Raw genomic sequence first — 25,049 nt, forward strand, 5'->3', positions numbered from 1 at the left:
AAATAAGGATGATTGTCGGCGATATCTCGCGTTTCGCTGATTTCAGGAAAGTGTTTGTTACAGTTTCCTAAGTGTAACTCTTGCCTAAAATATAATAATATAGCTTTTATTTAAATATACTCGAACATATTAATAAACAATAATATAAGTAATATTTATTCTGCTACCCAATTTAACGAACACGTCTAATTGCAATAGTAAGCAGCAATACAATAGAAACAATAGTACACCGTCGATACTATTGCTTTTACTCAACTGTCGATATATCGGACTATCTGCAACACTACAATACTCTACATATTTTATAATTTGTTTTGTTATCAGCAAATACTATATTTAGGTAATTAACCACAACAAGTTTAGATAACGCCACATGTAAGTGGAAGGAGTCCATTTTTATTATTCAGTTCTCCCCCGAGCGAGCTATCGGCAGTACAGGTTGTCTTTAGTTGGAGCAAACCAAAAATCTGTTTGTTTTTCGAGTTCAGAATCTGTGAGTATTATGTGTGCCCCCGTGTGAATTGCCGCATTGTTACTTGGTGATGTAGAGCTTTCATTACATATTAAAAACAATTTCTAACAGTTCAGAGTTAAACCATTTCTTACAAATCTATTCCTTCGGCGACTATAGTACTGTCATGATGGTACTAAAGAATTTGTTATTAATGGGTACTTAATTTTAAAAACTTTGTCTAACTTGTCTCAAATATTTAAAATGACAGATTTTTTATACATTTTATTTGATTACTATAAGCTTACTGTACATATACATACAAAACGGCAGATTTTTTCCCCATAAGTCTTGCCATATTTACTATTATGTCTAAGCTCTAATATCAATTTCCTTTTTCAGATAAAAAATGAATACTTTAAAAACAAACTGGTTTTCTGAATCTTGCGAGATGTGGCCAGGGGCCACTTTTTCATTTGAGGTGAAGAAGGTTCTTCACGAGGAGAAGTCCCAGTTCCAACAGATCCATGTGTTTGATACAACAAGCCTTGGCAGGGTGCTCGTTCTTGATGGTATCATACAGTGCACTCAGAAAGATGAGTTTTCTTACCAGGTAACTATTCTGCTCAGTTTCTTTTTGTGTCCTTAATATCTTTATTTTTGAATTTAGGGTACAAGGTTTTTTGACATCAATAAGTAAAATTATAATATTTATTGACATCAAACATAACTAATGCTGCAGTACAGTTTGTTCTGCACTGGCACTTTGGAAGCAATGGTAAACTCACTTTTAACTAATTTATGTTTGACTGTTGGCTCTGTCTACCACCCCACAAGGGATATAGACATGACCATATGTATGTATGTATGAAGTTGCAATTATGTATTGTATGTAATAAACCTAACCCTGTTTAGACTCCAGTCCACTCCCAAATATTGTATAATATCACATTGCAATGGTGTTCCTATAAAAAATAAACTATGTTCATTTTCAATTAAAATTAGACATTTTATTTTCACTTGAAATTACAGCCAATTATAAAAAAGATGTAACAGTGAGAATCTTGTAGAAAACATGCTGAGACTGAACCGAAATTATTAACATTTATCTAATTTTATGTTTATAGATATATACTATATTTAATCAAATATTATAAATTTTCAGGAAATGATATCATTTTTACCCTTATGTGCCCATAAAAACCCAGAAAAGGTGCTCATTGTTGGTGGTGGTGATGGTGGGGTTGCCAGAGAAGTGGCAAAACACCCGAAAGTTAAGGAAATTGTACAGGTAAGTTCCCCTATAAATATTTACTTGCATTTTATAAATTGTTAATAATAATAATAGAATAGAAATATATATAATAATTTTTAATTCAATTCCAGTGATTCCCAGGTATGTAAGGGTCCATATTCCCTATTTTATATATGATATCAAATGAAGACCTTTGTTTTTTCAAGATAGATTAACTTTTTTAAGTACATAAATCAAATTTCTTCACTAAAATTATTTACTTTAGTAAATTATTCATAGATTTCGTTATCTCAGTAATGTACTTAATGGTTATTTGTTATCTAAGTAACACAAACTTTTTGAATGGAACTTGATAATGCTATTGTAACATTATTAACTGTTCATTGCTGTTAATGAGAGATGATTCAATATCTAATGATGAATAATAGCCAAATTAGACGTAATTGTTATAAAATAATAGACATAGTCTTTTCCTAATGTTGGGATTGACTAAGGATGCTTAAGACCATTGATATGAAATGTGGTGATATATGTAGGAAAGCTCTTGCTTCAAAACACACAAAGATGAGAGTAAAAGTAAAGGTAAACACACATGTACATATAATCATGTCTTAACCTAACCTAATAATAATCCTAACCTAACCTAACATGTTGACCTCAGGTTTAGACAGAGAGCCTACACTCAAAAAGGTCTTTTTAAAATAAAAATTGTAAATAATTATAAAAATTATAATTGAAAATTTATAAGAAGAATCCCAAGTTTATTAGCCTTTCCTTTTATCGCCTTTTACGACATCCATAGAAAAGAAATGGAATGATCCAATTCTAAAGTGCTGGGAAACACACGGTAGGTACGATTAATTTTTCAGACTCCAAAACTCTAATTCTATTTTAGGTAGAAATCGACGCGAAAGTCATAGAAGTGTCCAAGAAGTACCTACCGTTCATGGCTGTCGGTTTCGACAGTGAGAAACTGACGCTTCACGTCGGCGACGGCTTCGAGTTCCTCAAAAGCCACAAGGAGGAGTTTGACGTCATAATCACCGACAGCAGCGACCCTATCGGACCGGCCGTGCAACTATTCGAAGAGAACTACTTCTCACTAATGAAAAAGGCTCTGAGACCAGGCGGCATCGTCTGCTCCCAAGCTGGAACTATATGGAACGACATCGACATTGTCACGAGTACATTGAGGTATTGTAAAAACCAGTTTGCCGTAGCGGCGTATGCCTATGCCTCAGTGCCGACTTACCCATCGGGCCAAATAGGTTTCGTGATTGGCTCTCTGGACGGAACCACGAAATTAGATACACCGAATCTCGTTTTCTCTAGAGAAGAAGAGAAGGCGATGAATTTAAGGTACTATAATAGCGATATACATAAAGCGGCGTTCGTTTTACCCACGCATGTCAAATATCTGTTGGCATAATTTTCGATTTGCCTGTAAGATGTACTTAACCTTCGTGAACCACAGATAAGGAGTAAGATTGGATGTGAGCGTGGACTTGGGTTTAAAAAAAAGTAGATTATATGTGCGTCTTCGCTCGCGTAAATGTGTCGTTTATTATATAAAAAAAATATATATTTTATAATGGCGCGCTCGAATATATATTATATACTGGTGATTGTTCGGATTTTTTAATTTAAAAAGAAAACTTGGTAGTTATTTTTTCTTAAATTTAATTATCAGGCCAGATTTATATCAATTTGAATTAATGGTTTATATAACGGTGAGTTTTTATATTTGTATGTATGAAGTGTAGTAATAAATTGAAAAGTCTCGACAAAAGCGACATCTTGTGATGGAGTGGTACTAAAATTTGATATATTTTTTTTAAAAGCTTTTGATTTGAACATTCCATTTAGTTAATATGTATGTTTATAGTGTAAGGGTTGAAAAGTTTTCAAAAATACTTTATTGGGTGAATACTTTCATATTACGTTTAAAATTTGGCTATGCAAATAATGAACTGAATGAAAACTAAAGTTTTCTTAAAATTAGCCATTATTGTTATTAGATTTAAGTTTATTTTAATCTGATAAAAATATATAATATTGATATAATGTTTTTTATGACAAAATATTTTTGGAAAGATGTTCATTTTATATATTTTTTACATAATATTTTAACTAGTTTATAGATTATACACATAATAAAAGAGGTACAAAGAAAATGGAAACAATAATACTCATGTTTACTTGAATATAATAAAAGGTGGCCATTTTTTTTCTCATAAAATAACTGTTTAAATATTTCCTGTTTTAGGAAATGAAATAAGTTTTCGCAATGTTTTAAACACATCAGAAAGTTTAAACTATACATGAACAATGGTTTTTAAATTGTAATTTAAATTTGAAAGAGTTTTACGAAACAAAAATCGACACATTTTATATAAGTACGTAGTTTGAATAGTTGTCGAACAAAGTGTTTTAAATAAAATAAAAAATATGTTTTTATATAATGATTTATAAAACACCTGTGTGCCTTATTATGAACAGTAAAATACAAGGGATGAAAAAATATGTGATCCAGAACATTCCATTTCGATGTAAGAATGAAAATATTTTATTATCTCGGTACCTAGGTATATTTTTTATAAAGCGTAGTGAATGGTTATTAAATTATGTAATGACATTTGAAATATTTGCTCACTATTGTGATTATTCATATTATTTTTGTGCCTTTATTTTTTAACAATGTTGAATAGAGATGAATAAAGATATTTTTATATTATTATAGTGTCTTAATACCTATTCTAAGGCGTTAGCTTAATCTTTGATCGGAGAATCGCAATCACTTTCGATCTAAACAAAATTACACACAAAGAGATATATTTTTGTAACGATATAAATATTGGTGTACCCTGAACGATAGTGGGCTCTACGGGAATTTCCAGTTCATAGTCTGTTCCAAAATACGTACCTACATATAATCACGTCTTTATCCCTTACGGGGCAGACAGAGCCAACTGTCACGCAGATACTGAAAGACCGCGTTTAGCTGTATACCTTGATGCCTAAAAGAGATCTACCTATAAATTAGTCGCTTATAAAAGATATCCATGGAAAATAGATGGAATGTTCCTTTTCTATAACTGCCGGGAACCACAGGGACTTATTTTTGCGAGAGTATTGCGACTTAATCTATAAGTATAAAATCAAGATTATTAATAAAAATAAAAACAAACGAGTAAAATAACTTATTTATTAAATTTAAACTATCTATGTTTCGTCGTTGTTCTGTGTCCCTTGTAACTTCGCGTCTTTCAAAGCTGAGAACACGGCGCCTCGACGCACTTTCTTCAGGATTTTCGTGTCGTGGAAAGGATGTATGTGTGCGGCGACCCTGAAAAAAAAACATCGTATTACCACTTTAAAAAAGTTACATCGTTATCTGTATCTGTGCATAAGTCAATTTTTTTATGGCGCCAAAAACTTTGAGCGGTCGAACCAATCAGAGCGCCCCATTTGATTTGCGAACTGAACCATCCGCTATTATGAGCTAGATAGCAGAAGACATTCCGATTTTGAATTTATCAATCAATTTCCTCTTTTAGGTATATTGAGACTCACTCTTAAAATAGCAACCTATGTCACTCTTCAATGTCTATTCTCTATCTATATCAACTGACTGATTTTCAATATACCTACATACATATCTATTTATTGAAAATCAGTCCAGCAGTTTTTGAATTCGTTCTTTAATGTAAACAAACATACAAACCATTTCTCTTTTATTAATAGTGTGGATTAGATATACAGTTCTTCCTAGACGAACGTATCTTGATCAAATTAAGGACGTCCTGGTAAAGTGTCAGGTCAAGTGTACCCGAAACCGCCGAGCTTGCATGAAGAGAGTTATGAATGTGGACGAAGCGAAGGAAGTGTGCAGAGATCGTGGCAAGTGGAAAGTTGTAGTCCCTGCCTACCCCTCCGGGAAAGAGGCGTGATTTTATGTTATGTTATGATTAGATATATTTATAGAATAGGACCACTCCATTTCTTTCTCATGGATGTCGTAAATGGCGAATAGGCTTACAATCTTGGGATTCTTTTTTAGGCGATGGGCTAGCAACCTGTCACTATTTGAATCACAATTCTATCATTAAGCCAAATAGCTGAACGTGGCCGATCAGTCTTTTCAAGACTGTTGTCTCTGTCCATCCCACAAGGGATATAGACGTGACCATATGTATGTATGTAGATATATTCACCTCTGTAAAACCATATCGTTTTTGGTGACCACCCTGGCCGGACATTTGATGTGAGACACGTAGTCGACACACCGCCACTGCCTCGTGTTATTCCGGTTCGTGTGTTTAAGATAGTATACAAATCGGTTTAGTATCATCTGTAAGGAGCCTTTGTTCGAAACGGTGTACTGCATCACTTTCGCGTCTGAAAATTATTATATATGGAGTTAGCAAGTGTGTCTGTCAAGAGTGTCTTAAAAACACTTTTTTAAATGTTAAATGTAGTGCATAGTATAAAGCAAAGTCCGCTTTCCGCGTCTGTTCCTCTGTCTGTACGTATGTTTAGATCTTTAAAACTACACAACGGATTTTGATGCGGTTTTTTTTTAATAGAAAAAGTGATTAAAAAAGATGGTTAATACTAAAAGAAAACTCACTGGTATCAACTTTCTTCTTCAAGTTAGAGTTCTTAACATCAGCAGTCTGATCATCTGCTTCACTCAACGCTTCACTATGCTCAATCACATGCATTTCCTGCAACTCCTCCATATGGTCGTTTTCATTGGCCATACATTTCATGTCATTGTATGCATCGCCTAAACTGGAAATAATAATAAAATAATATGCATGAAAAGACACACACATACATGTAGTCTAGCCCGCAAGGGATATAGACGTGATAATATGGATTATATGTTATTATACGTTTCGTTTTATACGTTTTCATATCATTCTCGATCGAAGTTTGTTTCCAATTATAAAGTGCATTATTTCTCTCCCCTTCAGTTCTCTTTGAGTGTATATTCCTGATCTATTCTAATATTTTAAAGCTGACGAGCTGAAGAGTTTGTTTGTTTGAACGCGCTAATCACAGGAACTACAGGTTCGAATTGAAAAATTATTTTTGTGTTGAATAGACCATTTATCGAGAAAGGCTTTAGGCTATATAACATCACGCTGCAACTATTAGGAGAGAAGAAATAATGGAAAATGTGAAATAAACGGGGAAAATTATTCATCCTTGAGGGCATTAATGATGCCCAAAATAACAGTTAATTTGGGCATCATTAATGCCCTCAAAAGCTCTCAAGCCCGCGACTTCGTCCGCGTGGAATAGTTACTATTCCACGAAGTCGCGGGCACAGCTAGTAACATATATTACTGAACTTTCAACTATACTCCCCGCAGTTATTAATAAGAGTATGCCTTACATTTCAGCTTCCGAAGTGTTTTCTTCCATGCCCGGGTCGGCCACTTCAAAATAGCACACGTCATCGTCCTGTGCATCCTCGTTCTCAGAATCATCATTTGTTTGCCTCAAAGTGAGGCCTTCATGTAATTTCTGGAATTTATTAAAATTTACTTAGATTTATACAAATTTATAGCATTATTTTTTTTTTTTTATGCCGTCTGGTTCCCGGCACCAATACAAAAAGAATAGGACCACTCCATCTCTTTCCCATGGATGTCGTAAAAGGCGACTAAGGGATAGGCTTACAAACTTGGGATTCTTTTTAAGGCGATGGGCTAGCAACCTATCACTATTTGAATCTCAATTCTATCATTAAGCCAAAAGCTGAACGTGGCCATTCAGTCTTTTCAAGCCTGTTGGCCCTGTCTACCCCGCAAGGGATACAGACGTGACCATATGTATGTAAGTATGTTTTTTTTATTAACTGCTTATGTGTTTTGTAGGCAAATATTTTACATGATAAGTTTTCTACATTTTTAGCATTTTATTTATAGTATACTAGCGACCCGCCCCGGCTTCGCACGGGTGCAAAATTATAAATGTTATTATACATAAAAACCTTCCTCTTGAATCACTCTACCTGTTACAAAAAACCGCATCAAAATCCGTTGCGTAATTTTAAAGATTTAAGCATACAGACAAACAGACTAAAATAGCGACTTTGTTTTATACTATGTAGTGAAGATACATACACACATATAGTCACACATTTAAGGGATAGGCTTATAAACTTGGATTTCTTCTTGTAGGCGGGCTAGCTAATTGTCACTATTTGAATCTCAATCCCATCCAGTAAAGTCATACATAGCTGAATGTGGCCTTTCAGTCTTTTCAAGACTGTTGGCCCTGTCTACCTCGCAAGGGATATGGATGTGACAATATGTGTATGTATGTATTAAAAATTATGCTCTTGCCGTGTGGTTCCCGGCACCAATAAAAAAAGAATAGGACCACTTCATCTGATTTCCCATGGATGTCGTAAGAGGCGACTAAGGGATAGGCTTATAAGCTTGGGATTCTTGTTTTAGGCGATGGGCTAGCAACCTGTCACTATTTCATAAAGCCAAACAGCTGAACATGGTCTACCAGTCTCTTCAAGGCTGTTGGCCCTGTCTATCCCGCAAGGGATATAGACTTGACTATATGAATGAATGAAAAATTATGCTCACCATATCTTCCAGGCCTTTTATATGTAGTTCTCGCCCTGCCACCAACAGATCCGTGAGGTTCTCAAGCGACACCAACACTTGGCCAGTGTAAATATATTCCAGTATCAAACCCAGAGTTGTGTGTGATATTTTCTGTAAAAAGTTTAGTTAAATTAGTTATCGAATTAGGAAAAGAAATCACTACATATTATATATCAAACTCTCTTTCCGCGTCTGTCCCTCTGTTAGTTCTACATTCATTCAATGTAGACAATGTGCATTCGTCCATGATTTAGATTTAATAGATCTATATTTGTATATTGACGTCCGATGAAAATGCTGCAGTGTAGTTTGCTCCGCCGCATCTTCTACACATGCGCTTTGGAAGCGGTAGTAGTTATAATTAGATTTAAGTGATGTGACGTCAATAAGTGATACCTTGTACCTATCCAATTTTGAAAAAATATCTATTCTATTCTATTCTGTATGAATGCATGCTTAGATCTTTAAAACTACACAAGGGATTTAGATGCAATTTTTTTTATAGATACAAGTGATTCTTAGATGCAGTTTTTTTTATAGATACAAGTGATTCAAAAGGAAGGTTTAATATGTATCAACGCAAACCCGAGGCAGGTCACAAGTTATTGATAAATTTCTTAAAAGTACAAATATATATATGACAGGTGTATACCAGCCATAGTCACAAGATTGACAAGCCTGTATGATTGTGGCATATAGCAACCATTAGTTGAGTTAGGTATCAATTTGTGCTACATTTTTTTAAATATATGAGTGCAACTGCCTGGTGGCAAGCAAGATGATGTCTATGGTCGTGCACGTAAGCTCAAACAGTGCCTATTCACTCTTGTCTTGAAAATACCCAAGTTATATGTATCGGGAAGAGAAATAGGAGAGGGAATTCCAAATGACAGTTTATGAGGAACCTTATAATGGTATCCAACCAAAAGTCTTTATTTTGAACAGGGAAGACATAGCCAATAGTCTCAATGACATGTTCAGTTTACTACCATGGAATTGTTTATACAGGTAGTACATAGCCTAAAGAAAAAACCCTAAGTCAATAAATTCTCCCCTTAACTAATTTTGTTATACATATTGTAAACTTGGGGTTTGTATCAGGTGATTGAGCTATAGGATAAGTAGCACAACAATTAGGATCCCAGTGGCATAAAGTGTCAGGTAGCTAGCCCATCACCTTAAAGAAGAATCCCAATTTATTAGCCTTTCCTTTAATACATTACATTATGAAGTATATAAAATAAAGAATTTGAAGTTGAAGTATATATAAGCATACAGTATGAAGATATGGACGCAAGTCTGAAATAAATGATTATTATTATTTGACTTTTACAATCTGCACGGGAAGACAATCAGCTTAATTATTCGACTTACATTTAAAAAGAGAACAGGGTGCGGGCACTTTATGGAAGATATGAGTTCCTTGATGTAAGGGCTTGCTAGAGCTAGCATTACTTGGTGGACTTTCACGAAATGCCCGTCGGCTGCTATTGTCATGTCTACAAATTCTTCAGTCTGTGAATAATAATTAAACTCAATATTAGCACAGCATTAATAATTGTAAAAGATTTTGATTTTGTGTGAATTCATTTAACTATCTGAGATCAAACATGATTTTGTAATTAGTTGAGGTTTTAGAAATGCTCTGTGAAATACCTGACTTACAATTGGATAATGATAAAACGGTGTACCACAGGCTCCTCTCTAAAGAGGTGAGGATGTAACTTGGACTAACGTCACAGGATGAAGATGAATATCTGACTTAGGTACTTTTAAGTTGTGGCTTTAGTGCTTAAAACTCGAGGATGCAAGCAGAGCAAGCAATCATATCTTATTAAGCTGATTCTGTACCTTTACTCTCCATCTTTAGGTTTAAAAACTACTTTTTAAGTAGGTCGTTTGCTATAGTGTAGGTATCCAATAGAATAAACAAATTTTACCTGTTGCAAGGAGCTCAAACCTCTGCAAACATTGCTTCTATAAGCGTCCCATGAAAGGGACACTTTGGATTGCGCCATGGCAGATAAAACCTATTTATATTTGTTTAATAATTTAGTTATGTTATGAATTTATTTAATTGTTTTATCTATAAATAAAATAACTTTATTTCAAGAGTACTCGAAACCGCCGAGTTTGCATGAAGAGTTATGAATGTGGATGAAGCAAAAGAAGTATGCAGAGATCGTGACAAGTGGAAAGATGTAGCCTCTGCCTACCCCTCCGGGAAAAAGGCGTTATTTTATGGATGGATCAATTTAAATAAATATTTAATGAATATGAGTTGGTATCTTGTGCAGAAAACAAAGGCAGAAAAACAACAAACATTATATAGTACCTAAACATTTTATTCTTGACGTTGACATTGACAACCAAGCCAATAAATGTTGGTGTTTTGAACAGTGACATTTGATGCATACATTGATGTAATGCACTCAACTATGAATGTCCCTATATAGTCCCTATATATAAAGTCCCTATATCTTGGTCCCAGTGACTTGATACTATGTGTTTCCACTAATTAGGATCCTTTCATACTTATTTATTTATTATACATTTCTTCTTATCTCGCTCTCTAGCTTGGAGGTTAGTAATTAAAAAAATAAAATAATTTATAAAGAAAAATTGTTGATATCTGTTTGTAGATATGTATAAATGGCTTTTGGCTACACTGGTTTCAAGACAATGGGTAGAACAACTGCGATTACGATAAAGTCACAGACAAAAATTGTAAAGTAAGTGGAGCCTTTTATTGTTTCGGTACTTGTCTGGGACCACAAACACATGTCAAATCGGATATGTGTCATTGTCAGATTGAAGCTGAATAGACGTGATTACCCGTTCCCGTCCGGTGCGGTGACTGAAAATACCTACCCGAGGAAAACAAACAATTTTTAAGACTACTGTTTTTTAAAATTTTTTAGCTGGTCTGTTTATTTATTTTCCCTTGATGTAGATTTTCTAATTTTTTTAGTAGAGAAAGAATCTACAGTGAGTTTCAAAGTTACTGGTTTACCTATGAATAATGTTTGCTGAGAAAGTAATAGAATTACTGAAAGAAGCTGAAAGGAATCGGGATACTATTGATCCATTTAACGTAAGTGTTTTTGTATCACCACTTTTGCCGTTATTTGTGTGCTGAGTGGACTGTAATACTAACTTCCATATATATTTTACATGCTTCTGTTATTTACCATGACCTAAGCCCTTCTTGACATTTTTTATATGTACAGTGGTAAGGTTTGCCTGTCCCTGACTGTATATTTGTTAGCTGCATGTACAACTTCAATGGAATTTTAGAGTGTTTATAAATATTCCATTGGCTCTATTGATATAAGTGTATAAAAAAAATCTTATGGATTATCAGGGATGGTGCCTTAAATTATATACTTGCCTATTGAATATGGTGCTACATTGTATTGGAATGTTGAAGTTTGTCTATTATATTCTGTAAAAATTTCAGGATGATAAAATTAGACAGATTTTGGAAGAAATGAAATTACTCTTCAACCTAAATATGAATGATGCGTAAGTTTAACCGTAATATTCAAAACATCCAATAATTACCATTTTATATATCTTATAATCCCACAATTCCGTTTCAGAAATGCATCATCAGATAACAAGTTGTTATGGACCACGATACAAGTAAGACATTCAGCCTTAGAAAGAAACAAACGCTGTCTTCTCGCTTACCTCTACAGCCGCATGGAAAAAATTAAGACACTTAGATGGGAATTTGGCTCAGTATTACCTCCCGATGTCCGAGAATTATTATCAGACGATGAATATACATGGTTCTCAAAATATTCAATGAATCTAGCATCTTACATGCGTTCTCTGGGAGCTGATATTGGCTACAATGGTATAGATCTTACGGAAAATTTAAAACCTCCTAAATCATTGTATATTGAAGTGCTTTGTATGTCGGACTATGGAAAGTTGGAGTTGGAAGATGGTGATGTGATAATGTTGAAGAAAAATAGCAGACATTTCTTACCTACATCGGAGTGTCAGACATTAATAAGACAGGGTGTTTTGAAACAAATAGTGTAATAGTTACATACATACATAAAATCACGCCTCTTTCCCAGAGGGGTACGCAGAGCATCATATTGTGGATGAAGCGAAGGAAATATGCAGAGATCGTGGCAAGTGGAAAGAGGTAGTCTCTGCCTGTAATAGTTAATTTATTTTAAATATATGTTTAATGTTTCTTGTAAAAATCTTGTTTAATTTAATGTCAGATGTCATTTGGTACTACCAAATATAGAAGTTTAATAAAAAAAAAATGTTTGTACTTGAGACTATGTTTTTGTTGGTTATGTTAACACTGAGGTTTATTTGTACAGTTACCAGATAGCTTTGAAATCGAAAATCATGCTTGGCGGCTCATCTCAGTTCAATAAACAAATTGTCATTCATATATCCATACCCCGTAACGTCTATACCGTACACATAATAAAATTGTAACTGACCAATGTCTGTACTTGATGTTGTCGAAAAATCGTAAGAGGGGTATTATACTAGTGGGATAATAAAGTACCATTTGCACCAGTAATGGTACTCACTGATGGTACAGGGCTCCAGCGGGGAAAAAGTAAACTGAGCTTTTGCTTTTTTTTTTTTAAAGTTAACTTAGCGTTGCTTTTTAAAAAAAGTGAACTTAACGTTGCTTTTTCCCAGAAATAAGAAACAAAAATAGCTCTTAAAAAGTGTGGCGTTTGCATATTGCGTTGCTATTACGCATCTTCGTGACATTATAATAAGTTTTTAACAAATGACGAACGTAGTGTACCTACACATTCTTCTAATGTGATTTCTGTATTAACAACGGTTAATGTTTACATCACAATTGTAATACTTAATGCCTCGCTTAACATTCATGTTTTCTAAGAGACATGCTTGCCGACTTATTGTCACAAAGTACTTAAGCGAATGTACCTAAAGTCATAGGCGTATACGTCAATATTCAATATCATAGGCATAATATTAAATATAGATGCGGCAAGTGATCTGCCAACTGCCAAGTGAGTGCCGTGTGGTTTCCGGCCCTCTAGAATAGAACCACTTCATATCTTTCTCATGGGTGTCGTAAAAGGCGACTAAAGAAAATGCTTGTAAACTTGGCTAGCAATCTGTCACTATGTATTTGAATCTCAATTCCATCATAAGGCCATGCAGCTGAACGTGGCCTTTCAGTCTTTTTAAGACTGATTGCCCTGTCTACCCCGCCAGGGATATAGACGTAACTATATGCATGTATGTAGTTAGTGATCTACCCTCTCTGATTCTCTTTTCGCGTCTTTGTACCCTGATATTTAGGTACAAGTTAAGGATTTTCCAAGCAAGGCCATCTCAAGCACTTACACGAATTAAGGACATGTGTGTCATTGGACACTCAATTGTAAAATTGGACAACAAACCTTAAGTATTTCACCTTCAAATGTCAAGAAATGGTCTAAATGTATTAATAATTCTTGGTTTTTAATGCAATATGCTGAAACATCGGCGGTCTATCTAGTCTTTATCTATGAACAATATCGTAATTATTAGGGTTCCGATTTCTGAGTAAACGTATATATAAGTATAATAACAAAATATCGGGTTTGACATATAGATGGGTATAGTCTGACATCCGCCCTCGATATGATTGGTGTTGACCGCCACCAAAGGGAAGATCTTCCGCCAGGCCATCGATACAAAATTTAATACAAAATTGTTTAGTGTTTCAGCCGTTTAATCGTAACAGACAGTCAGTCAGACATTCGTATTTGTTAATACAAATGCGAATGTCTGTCTGTCTGTCTGGTCTCTGGTTATACGGAACAATAACCTTAATTTTTACTTTATTCTTGGCTATCTGGCTTGAACACCTGTTAAACATTTACTTAGCTTATTCACTAAAGTCTAAGTAAGTATCACTTCGGAGGTCAAAGGTTTGAATGTTGTGGTAAAAATAAATTCAGGTGTAGCAACATTCGCGGGATTAAGTACTTTAATGCTGCTGGCTATTTTAGGCTGAAGTAAATTGTTTGTTATCAAATGCTTTTTGTTTGGCAACTTACTATGTAGGTATTTTGTAGCGGGAGCGACGCTTCGGGTTCTACCGCCACAAGGAAGATCTTTCGTCAGGCTATTACTTGGGGAACCGCGGCTCCGACGATGTTGAGTCGGAGGTTGTACTTATGCTCCGTTCCGTGAAATCTTTTCTTGCGCGATTTAGCATACGCGCTGTGATAGGCTTGGTGGCGTGTGACGTTTGAGATGTCGCAATAGGCATTTCGCTGCTATTGGATGAGCGCGTTGTATTCTAACTGTAATTGGCTGATGGCGTGTGACGTAAGTGATGTCCCCCGCCACATACTTATAGAGACTTTTAATCTCTCTCTCTCTCTCTCTCTCTCTCATCAAGGCGTTTCTAGCGTTTGCATTTTCAGATTTTTGTTCACTCAAATTTTATAAGAAAATAAAGAACCTTTTCGATATTAGTTTGTCGTGTGATTCCCGGTACTTTAGGAAAGGACCACTCCATCTCTAAAAGTCGTAAAAGGCGACTAAGGGATAGGCTAATAAACTTGGAATTTTAGGCGACCGGCTAGGAACCTGTCTCTATTTGAATCGCGATTCCTTCATTTAGCCAATCAGGTAAACGTGACCTTTCAGTCTTTGTAAGGCTCTGGCTCTGTCTACCCCGTAATGGATAAATACGTGATTTATGTTTGTTTTGTGTAATTTTTTTGGAAATAAGATTCTGTGCTTTCAATAACTATTGTTAGCTGAAATTGATTTGGAAATTAGGGGGCGTGACGGCCGTCAAACATGTTGAGACGTTTTCAGCAATTACATTCACGTTTTACTGACGAGAGAACCCAGGACAAGGTTATCCTAGCATAAATTAGGTGAAGACTTCCAAATACCTAAGTGTGAAAAGGGGCTGCACAATAAAGATTAAACTATCTTCTTCCTACTGGCTTTTTAGTTCCAGCCACCTCAACACTCTGAAGAGGAGCCCGGGGTACGCCTCTGACCATGGATTCTGGATTGGATGAGTCAGGTTTTCGCAGCGAGTCGTGGTAAAAAGAGCGAACAATATTCAAATGACTGAAAGGCCACGTTCAGCTGTTTGACATAATGATAGAATTGACATTCAAATAGTGACAGGTTGCTAGCCCATCGCCTAAAAGAAAAATCCCAAGTTTATAAGCCTATCCTTTGGTCGCCTTTTACGTCTTCCATGGGACAAGATGGAGTGGTCCTATTCTTTTTTTAAGGTGCCGGGAGCCACACGTGTAGGTATGTAAGTCTAAGTTATCCACATAAATGATGATGATGTAACTGTTCAGATAAATATCTAATAATAATTAAGCAAGCGACCACGTGCACATACACGTGCACCTCACGCCTATCCGTAGATCTAGTCGTCAACTTCATTGTAAGTGAAAGATTTACTTAAAGATTAACTTAAAGATTTACTTGAAGATTTACTTAAAGATTTACTTAAAGATTTACTTAAAGATTTACTTAAAGATTTACTTAAAGATTTACTTAAAGATTTACTTAAAGATTTACTTTAAGATTTACTTAAAGATTTATTTAAAGATTTACTTAAAGATTAACTTAAGTACAAATCAAATAAAGGTGACAACGGAACTTTATTGGTTACGATTCCCACCACTGAGGGATAAAGCAACTAATTTCTTCTCAGTGTCCACGAGTAGGATCCAACGGAAAGATTTCAGTAGCGTAGTCCTGGTACTGGTGGATATAAAAAAAATCTCGATGTCAAAAAAGTGGGGGAATCGCGAATAAAGGGGTTTTCCCACTTGAGTCTTCACCATTCTGGCGAGGAATCCAAGGACTGCCTGTGACCACGATCTTGGAGTAGGATAAGTAAGGTTTTTACACGAAGCTACTCGTATTCACGCTTGACCTCCGAGAACAGTTGCTTGCAGGTTTCCTCACGATGTTTTACTTTACTGTACGAGCTAATTAATTAAGAGCGAATTAATTAAATATTAATCCAAACAATCAAACTTGCACGTAACTTGAAGTTGGGAAAGGATAAAAGTGTAATTCTATAAGTAAAATATTTAGGTATACCTACAGATAGATACACATTTCACAGATGAGATTCTTATGTCAGTGCAGATTATATAATGCTGCGTAGACGCAAGCGAGCACTCAGGCCGATTTTTACAAATCAATCATCTGAATAGGGGAGTAAAGTTCATAGAAAAATCATGAATTGAACTTTTTAATTTAGTACTCAGGTTCCGTATATATAATCGTCTTATAATTTTCTTGTTTTTAATTATTTTCCATGTACTTATTATCATATTTAAAATTGTAGGCAAGTATCATATCTAAGTTCTTATTTTGCCTTACGGGATAGACAATGTCAGTAGATCCAAGACTTGAGATTCAAATAGTGACAGGTTGCTAGCCCATCGCCTAAAAAAAGAATCCCAAGTTTGTAAGCATATCCCTTAGTCGCCTTTTACGACATCCGTGGAAAAAAGATGGAGTACCACACGGCAATTTCTTGTTGCTCCCATTGGAATTTGTTTTCCGACGGATGGCTGTGTATGTATTGAAATAAGTATGTTCAGTAGGTAACTACTTTACGCTGAAAAGTAAATCCGTCGGTTTTTATGTCATACTTCTTTATCTGAACGTGGCCAATCAGTCTTTTCGGGGTAGACAGAGCCAACAGGGCTCTGTCTACCCCGAAAGGAATAAAGACGTGATTATATGTATACTTATGTAAGTATGTATTTAACCCTAACCTATAGGGTCTATATCTACATAGATTTAGCCAACAGTCTCGAAAATATTGAATGATCACGTTTATAGGTATAATTATCTCCTTTAAATGTAAACTTGGAAAATAAATGATTTAAGGAAATAAAAAAACTGTATTAGCTCCGTGGACTATGATCTCTAAAAGTTCTTTCGAAAACGCGCGAGGTACCCCAATAGTGAATAAGAACTGAAGGCAGATTCTTTATGTACTTGGTACAAATACAACGACTCGGCCTATTTCAGTTTAGGCGCTTCAGCGACTCACACCTACCATCCTTTTTTTTAAATAGTGTGAGATAAGTTAACTAGTTGAAATGGTATATGAATCAGTGGCTAGGAAAATATGGGAATTCAAATCCACACGTAAGTACCGAATTTTTCACGATTTTTTTACATCATATAGGTATTTTTTTTTAATTGCGATGCGCACTAATATTTATAATGTACCTACTTTCAAGCTGGTTGTCTATGGTTCAATTTATTTACTATTTAGAAATGAATCATAAAAAAACAATTGAATTTATACATTAATTTAATGTTTTTTTGGGCTATTATTATTTATTCGCTAAATATGCCTAGTAAGTTTAGTCAAAGCATGTTTATTTAGTGACTTTATTAAAAACTAGCTGTGCCCATGACTTCGTCCGCGTGGAATAGTTATTTTGGGCATCATTGAAGCCCTCAAGGATGAACGATTTACTCCGTTTTTTACACATTTTCCATTATTTCTTCGCTCCTAAAAGTTACAGCGTTATGTTATATAGCCTAAAGCCTTCCTCGATAAATGGTCACTTTAACAAAAAAAGAATTTTTCAATTCGAATCAGTAGTTCCTGAGATCAGCGCGTTCAAACAAACATCATTCGTAATTCATTTCTTTGTTATATGTACAGAGTGGATTTATTTTCTAAGCAAGTTAAATTCAAAAATCTGATCAATTTTCGAAGAAGTTAGCAAAAATATTTTATGAAAGTTGGACCAAAAATTTTTTAAGGTTTGTGGTCCATATGATCAAAGTTATTCTGAATTTTTTGAAAATAGCAGATATAATTTCAACTTCTTTCGTCTCGAACATACTCCGAGGCTAACTCAATCTGTATAGGTATTATGTATACTTTCTTATGTCAAAAAAACTTACATTTATTTGAGGCTATCCTCGGACCACCTCTCTGGAGAGGAGAGAGGTGAGTACGCTACCGGGACTAACCACGGGATGACGATTTACACACTTACTCGTTTAATATAATGAGCAACTTCATACTAAAAGGCTCACTTTATTTTGTTATTTATTATTTTGAGTTGCGTTTTGAAGTCTTATCGCCTTTTTTAAAACGTTTAATTTTTATAAATTTATAATTGGAATTGTCGCAAAAAAAAATTACAAATCTTGAAGATTTCTCTCAATAGTTATTGAAGAGTCACATGGTGATCTCCGAAGAGATTCATCAGGGCCACAGCTTCACCCATGGTACATAGGTATAATAGCGCCGGGAAATATTGTACGTTTTTAACGTTGAAAGAATTATCATGATTGCTTCAGTGTTTCCGAAGATTAGTCCTTACAAAGAAACAAACAAACAATCAAAGTTACAAAGTTTACACTTGATAAACTACTAAGCTTGCATGAAGAGAGTTATAAATGTGGATGAAGCGAAGGAAGTGTGCAGAGATCGTGGCAAGTGGAAAGAGATATCTGCCTACCCCTCCGCGTAAGAGGCGTGATTTTATGTATGTGTGTATGTAAACTAATAAGTAATATGGACAATCTATTTGAAGACATTAGCTATACTGGAAACGCCCCATGAAATTAAGTGGATAGTGGAGTCGTTTTTAACAAAGCTGCGTACATAAAAACAAATTTTCATAGGTACTAGTTACATGAATACTATTTATAGATACTACAGGTATTAAACGCGCACATAACGAACCTTTATTTTACCTTAAAAACGTCCGAGATAAAATAATGGATCGTTAAGTGCGCGTTCAATATAGGTATGTAGTATTTATAAATTGTATAATGCAACTCGCGAAGTTTAAAATCAGTTGTAGGTACTACATGAAATTCACATCAGGGTCGAACACAGAACCTTCTATTTTTAAAGTCGTTTAAAAATGGCGCGAAGCGTAAAATGATGAAAAATTCCGATGTACCGAATCATTGTTACAAGCCGAAGTGCAGGAAAGTATTTGTAGGTCAATCAGTTCGTAAAAAAAAAAACATTAACATGGAAAACATGAAAAACTAATCCATTATGCAAATTTAAATGTCAAAGTCAAAGTTAAGTTTTCTATTAATTTTCCTTGTCGCATTTCTGTGTAACCATAGGTAGCTTATTAAAATTTAAATGAATGGATTTTTATTTTTAAATTAACTAATTGTCTGTCATCCTATAGGAAATAAGTGCTTCATTGCATTATTTTACCTAGAGCAATAAGGTTATAGAAATAAGGTTAACAGATTGGTGAAAATAACCACACCATCCCCCGTAGCATGGCAAGAAGGACGCCATTTTTATTACGAGAATAATTATCAAAAGACAGGCTGATATGTAATTTGGCAATTGGCTATGCGACTAGCAACCTATCACTTAATTAATTTAAATTTAATTTTGAAGCCAACCTCGTGGCCTTTCAGTTTTTTTTAAGACCGTTGGCATAACACTGGTTTAAAAAAAAAAAACTTTATTCTAATTCTTATCATTCTCATTTCTTTTTTAACCACTATATTTTATTAAATAAATTAATATATACGGGACAAATTACACTGATTGAGTTAGCCTCGAAGTAAGTTCGAAACTTGTGTTACGAGATACTAACTCAACGATACTATATTTTATAACAAATACTTATATAGATAAACATCCAAGACCCAGACCAATCAGAAAAAGTTCTTTTTTTTTACTTTGCTAAGACATATCTTAAGTAGACCCCGCAAGAAATTGCCTAGTCTCTCCATGGTTTTCATTTGCATTAGGAGGGGTCTTGTTTTGACCGTCCAGTTGTCGGATTCTGGCTTATGAAACAAAAGGTCCCGGGTTTAAGCCCCGGTTAGGTCATGATTGAAGATGAAAAGAATCAGTATTGTTAATTTGGTATCTCGTAATACAAGTCTTACTTCGAGGCTAGTTCAAAATGTGTAGTTTTTCCCGTAAAAAAATGCTTCACTGCAGACGATGTACCCTTGCGTGAGAAAATAATGACCAACAGACCTATACATTTACTCCTTAACGTTGACAAGGCAAGGCATATGTCTTATCTTCCCTCATTATAACTATTCTGACGTTAACCGAAAATATAGAGAGCAAGGAAGAATATAGCGTATACCTTAAATCAACATTTAAAAAAATATATAATTAAAAAAACCATTTATTCTCTACCTTTTGTACATTGCATTAGCTTCAAAACTTATGTCAATATTTTGACTAGAAATTTTGCTTATGATTTGATTAAGAATGTTTTTTTTCTTTGTTGAATTATAATTGTGAATAAGAGAATAAAAATAAGAGCTGATCATAGTAATTATTGCACGTGGCTCTTTAGTTTGCTTTCTGTAACAGCTAACCCGTTCTACTAAATCTCTTAATGCCCCTTAAGTCTGTATCAATCATCCCCTATTCCATATCACCAATGCAAAGATAAGCTATTGGAATGGTTGAAACCACTTAGTTATGAAGAGGTAGAAAGTTTATTGGAAAAGGTAAAATAGAGGATAGCATTGCTTTTATTATACATAATGTAAATTGTAAAGTAGAATTTAATAATTAATTTACCTGACATAAATACTTACTTATATATAATATATTATAGCTTTAAGTAGTGTAGTTAATAGAAGAGCGGCGTCTCCTGGCACAGGCGTAAAGCTTAAAACGAGGCACCAATCTACACTTGTGTTACTTATGTAAAGAGTTTTTGAAAATAAAAAAAATATTTATTTATTATTATTTATTTATTCCAGAGAAAAAAATAAGGAACAATATCTATATAATTTCACCCTGTTAACTTCATTAATCAAAACTCTTGGCATCTTTACTTTTAATATTAGTTAAACTTATTGATAAACTAGCGGTATCTATATAGAGTTATGTCTGAGCCAGTATGATAGACTTAATTTTTTTTCTACAATAAGAATAAATGAAATGACACATTTCTATAGATAGGTATCTTAATATATTCAGAAATCTATATGTATTAGGTATTTTACGTATTATAAGTAGTGTGCTTATACATGATATGGATTTTTTATTACATGAAATTCCCATCAGGGTCGAATACAGAACCTTCTATTTTTAAAGTCGTTTAAAAATGGCGCGAAGCGTATAAATATGAAAAATTCCGATGTACCGAATAAATATACCAAAAGATAAATGAAATGACACATTTTTGAGCGACATTTCTATGGATATCTAAATATATTCAGAAATCTATATGTATTAGGTATTTTACGTATTATAAGTAGTGTGCTTATACAAGATCAAAGTATCAAAAATAAATAATTTACAATTTGCCAATGTATTAAGAGACTACTGACGTCACAAAATGGCGTCAATGTATAACAATTGTTTCACTTTCTAGTTAAAGTTTAATAGAATATTATCTGACAATATGATAGGTGATTTGACGTAAACTTTGATTTCTTTTGTGACTAACAACTCATTTTCATTAATATACTTAATTATTGATTATTAATATTTCTTCCTCATGGCTTTAGTCCAGGTTGCATTATCATCACGAAGGTCTAGGGTAAACCCTTGACCATGGATCCTGGTTTGGGTGAGCCAGGTTTTTACACGAAGCGACTCCCGTCTGAGCTCCGCAACCTTTGCAGGGGAACTAAACCCGTATTGGAACATATGGATACACATCCAGTTGCCTGAATGTGTAGGTTTCCTCACTTTGTTTTCCCTCAACATAACAGCATCGGTTAGTATTTAAACTAATGTACATAACTTCGGAAATAGTCATTGGTACTTGGCCGCGGTGTGATTCGAACCGGTACCTTTATGCGCTACACGCGTTTTAACCGGGCACTTCACCGTTCGGCTACTGACGCTCTTCGTAATTATTATTAAATAAAATAGTTAAAAATCTTTTTAAAATAAATTCAAATTAACAATGAATTTCGGTTGCCGTGGCGACTTGACGAAATCTGTGTCGGTACATTTCTAGAATTCGATCCAATTCTCTGGGCTCAGCGGTTTCAGTCAGCAAGGCAGTGTCCTCCTTTATATAATTAGAAGAAGATAACAAGATAAGAGAATGGAATGAGAATTAAAGAATAATAGCGATTCTATTCGCACCACGCACGTTAAACTTAAATTCACATTTTTCCCGTATCCCTAGGAGATATCATAAAAATAAAAGTTATTTCAAGTTAAATTACGATATTCAAAAGTCTATTACCTATATCTCTGTGTCAAATTTCGCCAAAATCGGAACAGAAGTTTATGAGACTTTACAAAAAAAAAAAAAATCTCTATGTATTTGATGATGAATGAATTATATTTTCCAGTGGACTACGTGGATGACTGGCCTCTGATGAGCTCCCCAATACCAGTGCTGGCCATATGGACCGCGTACATAGTATTCGTACTGAAAGCTGGCCCGGAATATATGAAGAGCCGACCAGCGTACGGATTACACACAGTTCTCAAACTGTACAACTTGTTCCAAGTTATATTCTCATTAGTCCAGTTTTATTTAGTAAGTGTTGCCACAATATATTTTTAATTCGTAACATTGTTTAAATTTGTTAATGACACATTATATTTTCATGCTATTCCATTTATACTTATTTGCAATAGTAGAGAAATTGGGGTATAATTTGTTTTTTCAAACAAAAATATTTACCTAATTATTGGCCCCAATTTTTTATTGTGGAAACTAAAAAGTAAGTGTATATTTTTTTCTACAATACAAAATTTGATCATTTTGATCTATCGAGCGTAACAAGCATTAAAATGTGAAAATTGATTTTCGATGTATTTTGTTCCCAGGGTTTAGAACTTTTGCGTCCAACGGGCTACCTTGATATAACTTGCAATGAAGATCCGGCTACGAAAAAGAAGGTAAATAAATACACATTGTTAAAAAAATTATAAATTTAATCCATAACATTAAACATTATAAATTTATAATTCTCAATAATTTCATGTTATACAAAAATACTTCAAGTTACATTTTATTATACCGCAAAATGGTTGATAAAAATTAACAACCTACTTATTAATAAACGAATTTTATGGAATACATTTGTTCTCTTTGGCTTAAAAGTAATACTTTTTGGTAAAACCCGAAATGGGTTAAAGATTCGGTTAGTTATATTCCTATCTTGGTCAAATTTAGGACGTCCTGGCAAAAGGTCAGGTCAAGAGTACCCGAAACCGCCGAGCTTGCACGAAGAGAGTTATAATTGTGGATGAAGCGGAAGAACTATGCAGAGATCGTGGCAAGTAGAAAGATGTAGTCTCTGCCTACTCCTCCGGGAAAAAGGCGTGATTTATGTATGTTACCAACAGTTCATGGATGAATCGAAAGTTGCTAAACTTTTTAGACTCACTATTAAGGATGCAACCAAGATTCAGACGATGATGAACAACTCATTAAAACGGCCAATTTCTTTTCCAGATTGCAACCTTCATCTACATATACTTCCTGGCCAAACTATCCGAGCTCGCCGACACGATATTATTCGTACTTAGAAAGAAGCAGAACCAAGTGACCTTCCTACACGTGTACCACCACAGCCTCACGTTATTGGCAGTCTGGTTAACGTTGAAATTTGAGCCAGTGCACAACACTATATTCTTGGCGACGATAAATTCCTTTGTGCACGTTATAATGTATGCGTATTACGGACTCTCAGCGTTCCCGTCTTTAACTAAGTATCTGTGGTGGAAGAAATACATAACTGCTATGCAAGTGGTAAGCATGTTATTAAAGTAACATTTTTCTCACAAAATCAATTTTTACGAGTAACTTTTGTCTACAGTTACGATGGGGCGATTTATAGATATTGAAAAGAAATCGGATTTACTTATAATATTTTTTTTAGATTCATTGATAGAAATGCGAAGGTTGCTCTATTTCGTTTAACTACCTTGACAAATGAAATGAATATTTAATTTATATATAAAAAAAAATTTACTAGACCATGACAAAGGAAAAATTTATACTTACCTACTTATTTAATGTTGAGAAGCCGGGAAAAATAATAATTTTATTATTAAAATTTGCAATTTCTTTTTCAGATCCAGTTCGTTTTTGTCATCATTCACGCGGTTAGGAACTACATCTACAGCGATTGCATGCCCTCGTATGTCCTCTTCTTCACGATTACTGTCAACGAAGCTCTCTTCATTTACCTCTTCGGAGAATTCTTCGTCAGGTCGTACCTTAGAAAGGATAACAAAAACACCAAAACTAACTAACGCAATGAAATTCGCGTGAAAGCAATTAAAATAGATGTAGTTAATAAAAACAAGTTAGGTACACTATTAGAAAGATATTACTTAAACAATATATCATTAGCCTTTTTTATAATACCAATATTATTACATCACTATAATTTAACAAATTGTGAAGTTTCAGAAAACAATTGAATGACAATATTGTTATATTTATATATAAATTTTATCTAACCTAAAAAGTTCTTGAAGTTATGTGACAATAGTTTGTAATCTCACTTGTTTATTTATGTTAAAAGATAAACCGTAAAAATCTACCTTGCCTAATAAATTAAAGAATTGTAAACCACGAACTCACAAACTAAATATTTTTAACTTACAATATACATATGTTTAGGTACGATTTAACGCAGAAATGTATCCACCCAATATAAATGTAATATACAAATACTGTTTGCTGTTTGCGCTGTTAAATAAATAAATTGTTGACTCTTTATAGAATTG

The 25,049-nt window shown here is 34.2% G+C and overlaps 4 protein-coding genes across 7 annotated transcripts; 3 read left to right on the forward strand and 1 right to left on the reverse strand.

Moving 5' to 3' along the window:
• Positions 1 to 271: 271 nt before the first annotated feature.
• On the forward strand, positions 272 to 4,440 carry LOC106132294 (spermidine synthase). 3 transcript variants are annotated; one of them, XM_060947912.1, is made up of 4 exons: positions 272 to 375; positions 854 to 1,064; positions 1,617 to 1,742; positions 2,602 to 4,440. In XM_060947912.1, the coding sequence occupies exons 2-4, from the start codon at positions 861 to 863 to the stop codon at positions 3,133 to 3,135; spliced, it is 864 nt and encodes a 287-aa protein (XP_060803895.1). In that variant the 5' UTR covers positions 272 to 375; positions 854 to 860; the 3' UTR covers positions 3,136 to 4,440. The 3 variants fall into 3 exon arrangements, with proteins under 3 accessions (XP_060803895.1, XP_013187111.1, XP_013187112.1); XM_013331657.2 differs by having other exon boundaries at positions 335 to 493; XM_013331658.2 differs by lacking the exon at positions 272 to 375 and adding an exon at positions 403 to 539.
• Positions 4,441 to 4,891: 451 nt separating this feature from the next.
• Positions 4,892 to 10,642, reverse strand: LOC106132330 (uncharacterized). Of its 2 annotated transcripts, XM_013331697.2 has the most exons (8): positions 10,558 to 10,642; positions 10,282 to 10,427; positions 9,716 to 9,856; positions 8,321 to 8,452; positions 7,111 to 7,241; positions 6,337 to 6,500; positions 5,921 to 6,104; positions 4,892 to 5,052 (listed from the first exon to the last, which is right to left on the reverse strand). In XM_013331697.2, exons 2-8 carry the CDS (start codon positions 10,357 to 10,359, stop codon positions 4,929 to 4,931), a joined length of 954 nt encoding a protein of 317 aa, XP_013187151.2. In that variant the 5' UTR covers positions 10,360 to 10,427; positions 10,558 to 10,642; the 3' UTR covers positions 4,892 to 4,928. The 2 variants fall into 2 exon arrangements, with proteins under 2 accessions (XP_013187151.2, XP_060803600.1); XM_060947617.1 differs by having other exon boundaries at positions 10,282 to 10,636.
• A 532-nt stretch (positions 10,643 to 11,174) lies between these two features.
• Positions 11,175 to 12,711, forward strand: LOC106132341 (DNA replication complex GINS protein PSF1). Its single transcript, XM_013331710.2, has 3 exons — positions 11,175 to 11,435; positions 11,802 to 11,866; positions 11,944 to 12,711. The coding sequence occupies exons 1-3, from the start codon at positions 11,364 to 11,366 to the stop codon at positions 12,392 to 12,394; spliced, it is 588 nt and encodes a 195-aa protein (XP_013187164.2). The 5' UTR covers positions 11,175 to 11,363; the 3' UTR covers positions 12,395 to 12,711.
• Positions 12,712 to 17,358: 4,647 nt separating this feature from the next.
• LOC106132449 (elongation of very long chain fatty acids protein 7) lies at positions 17,359 to 25,046 on the forward strand. Its single transcript, XM_013331872.2, has 5 exons — positions 17,359 to 17,506; positions 22,652 to 22,842; positions 23,136 to 23,207; positions 23,767 to 24,063; positions 24,390 to 25,046. Exons 1-5 carry the CDS (start codon positions 17,458 to 17,460, stop codon positions 24,567 to 24,569), a joined length of 789 nt encoding a protein of 262 aa, XP_013187326.1. The 5' UTR covers positions 17,359 to 17,457; the 3' UTR covers positions 24,570 to 25,046.
• Positions 25,047 to 25,049: the final 3 nt, after the last annotated feature.

Source organism: Amyelois transitella, chromosome 14, assembly GCF_032362555.1.
Source record: "Amyelois transitella isolate CPQ chromosome 14, ilAmyTran1.1, whole genome shotgun sequence".
In the NCBI taxonomy this organism is placed as follows: Eukaryota; Metazoa; Arthropoda; class Insecta; order Lepidoptera; family Pyralidae; genus Amyelois; species Amyelois transitella.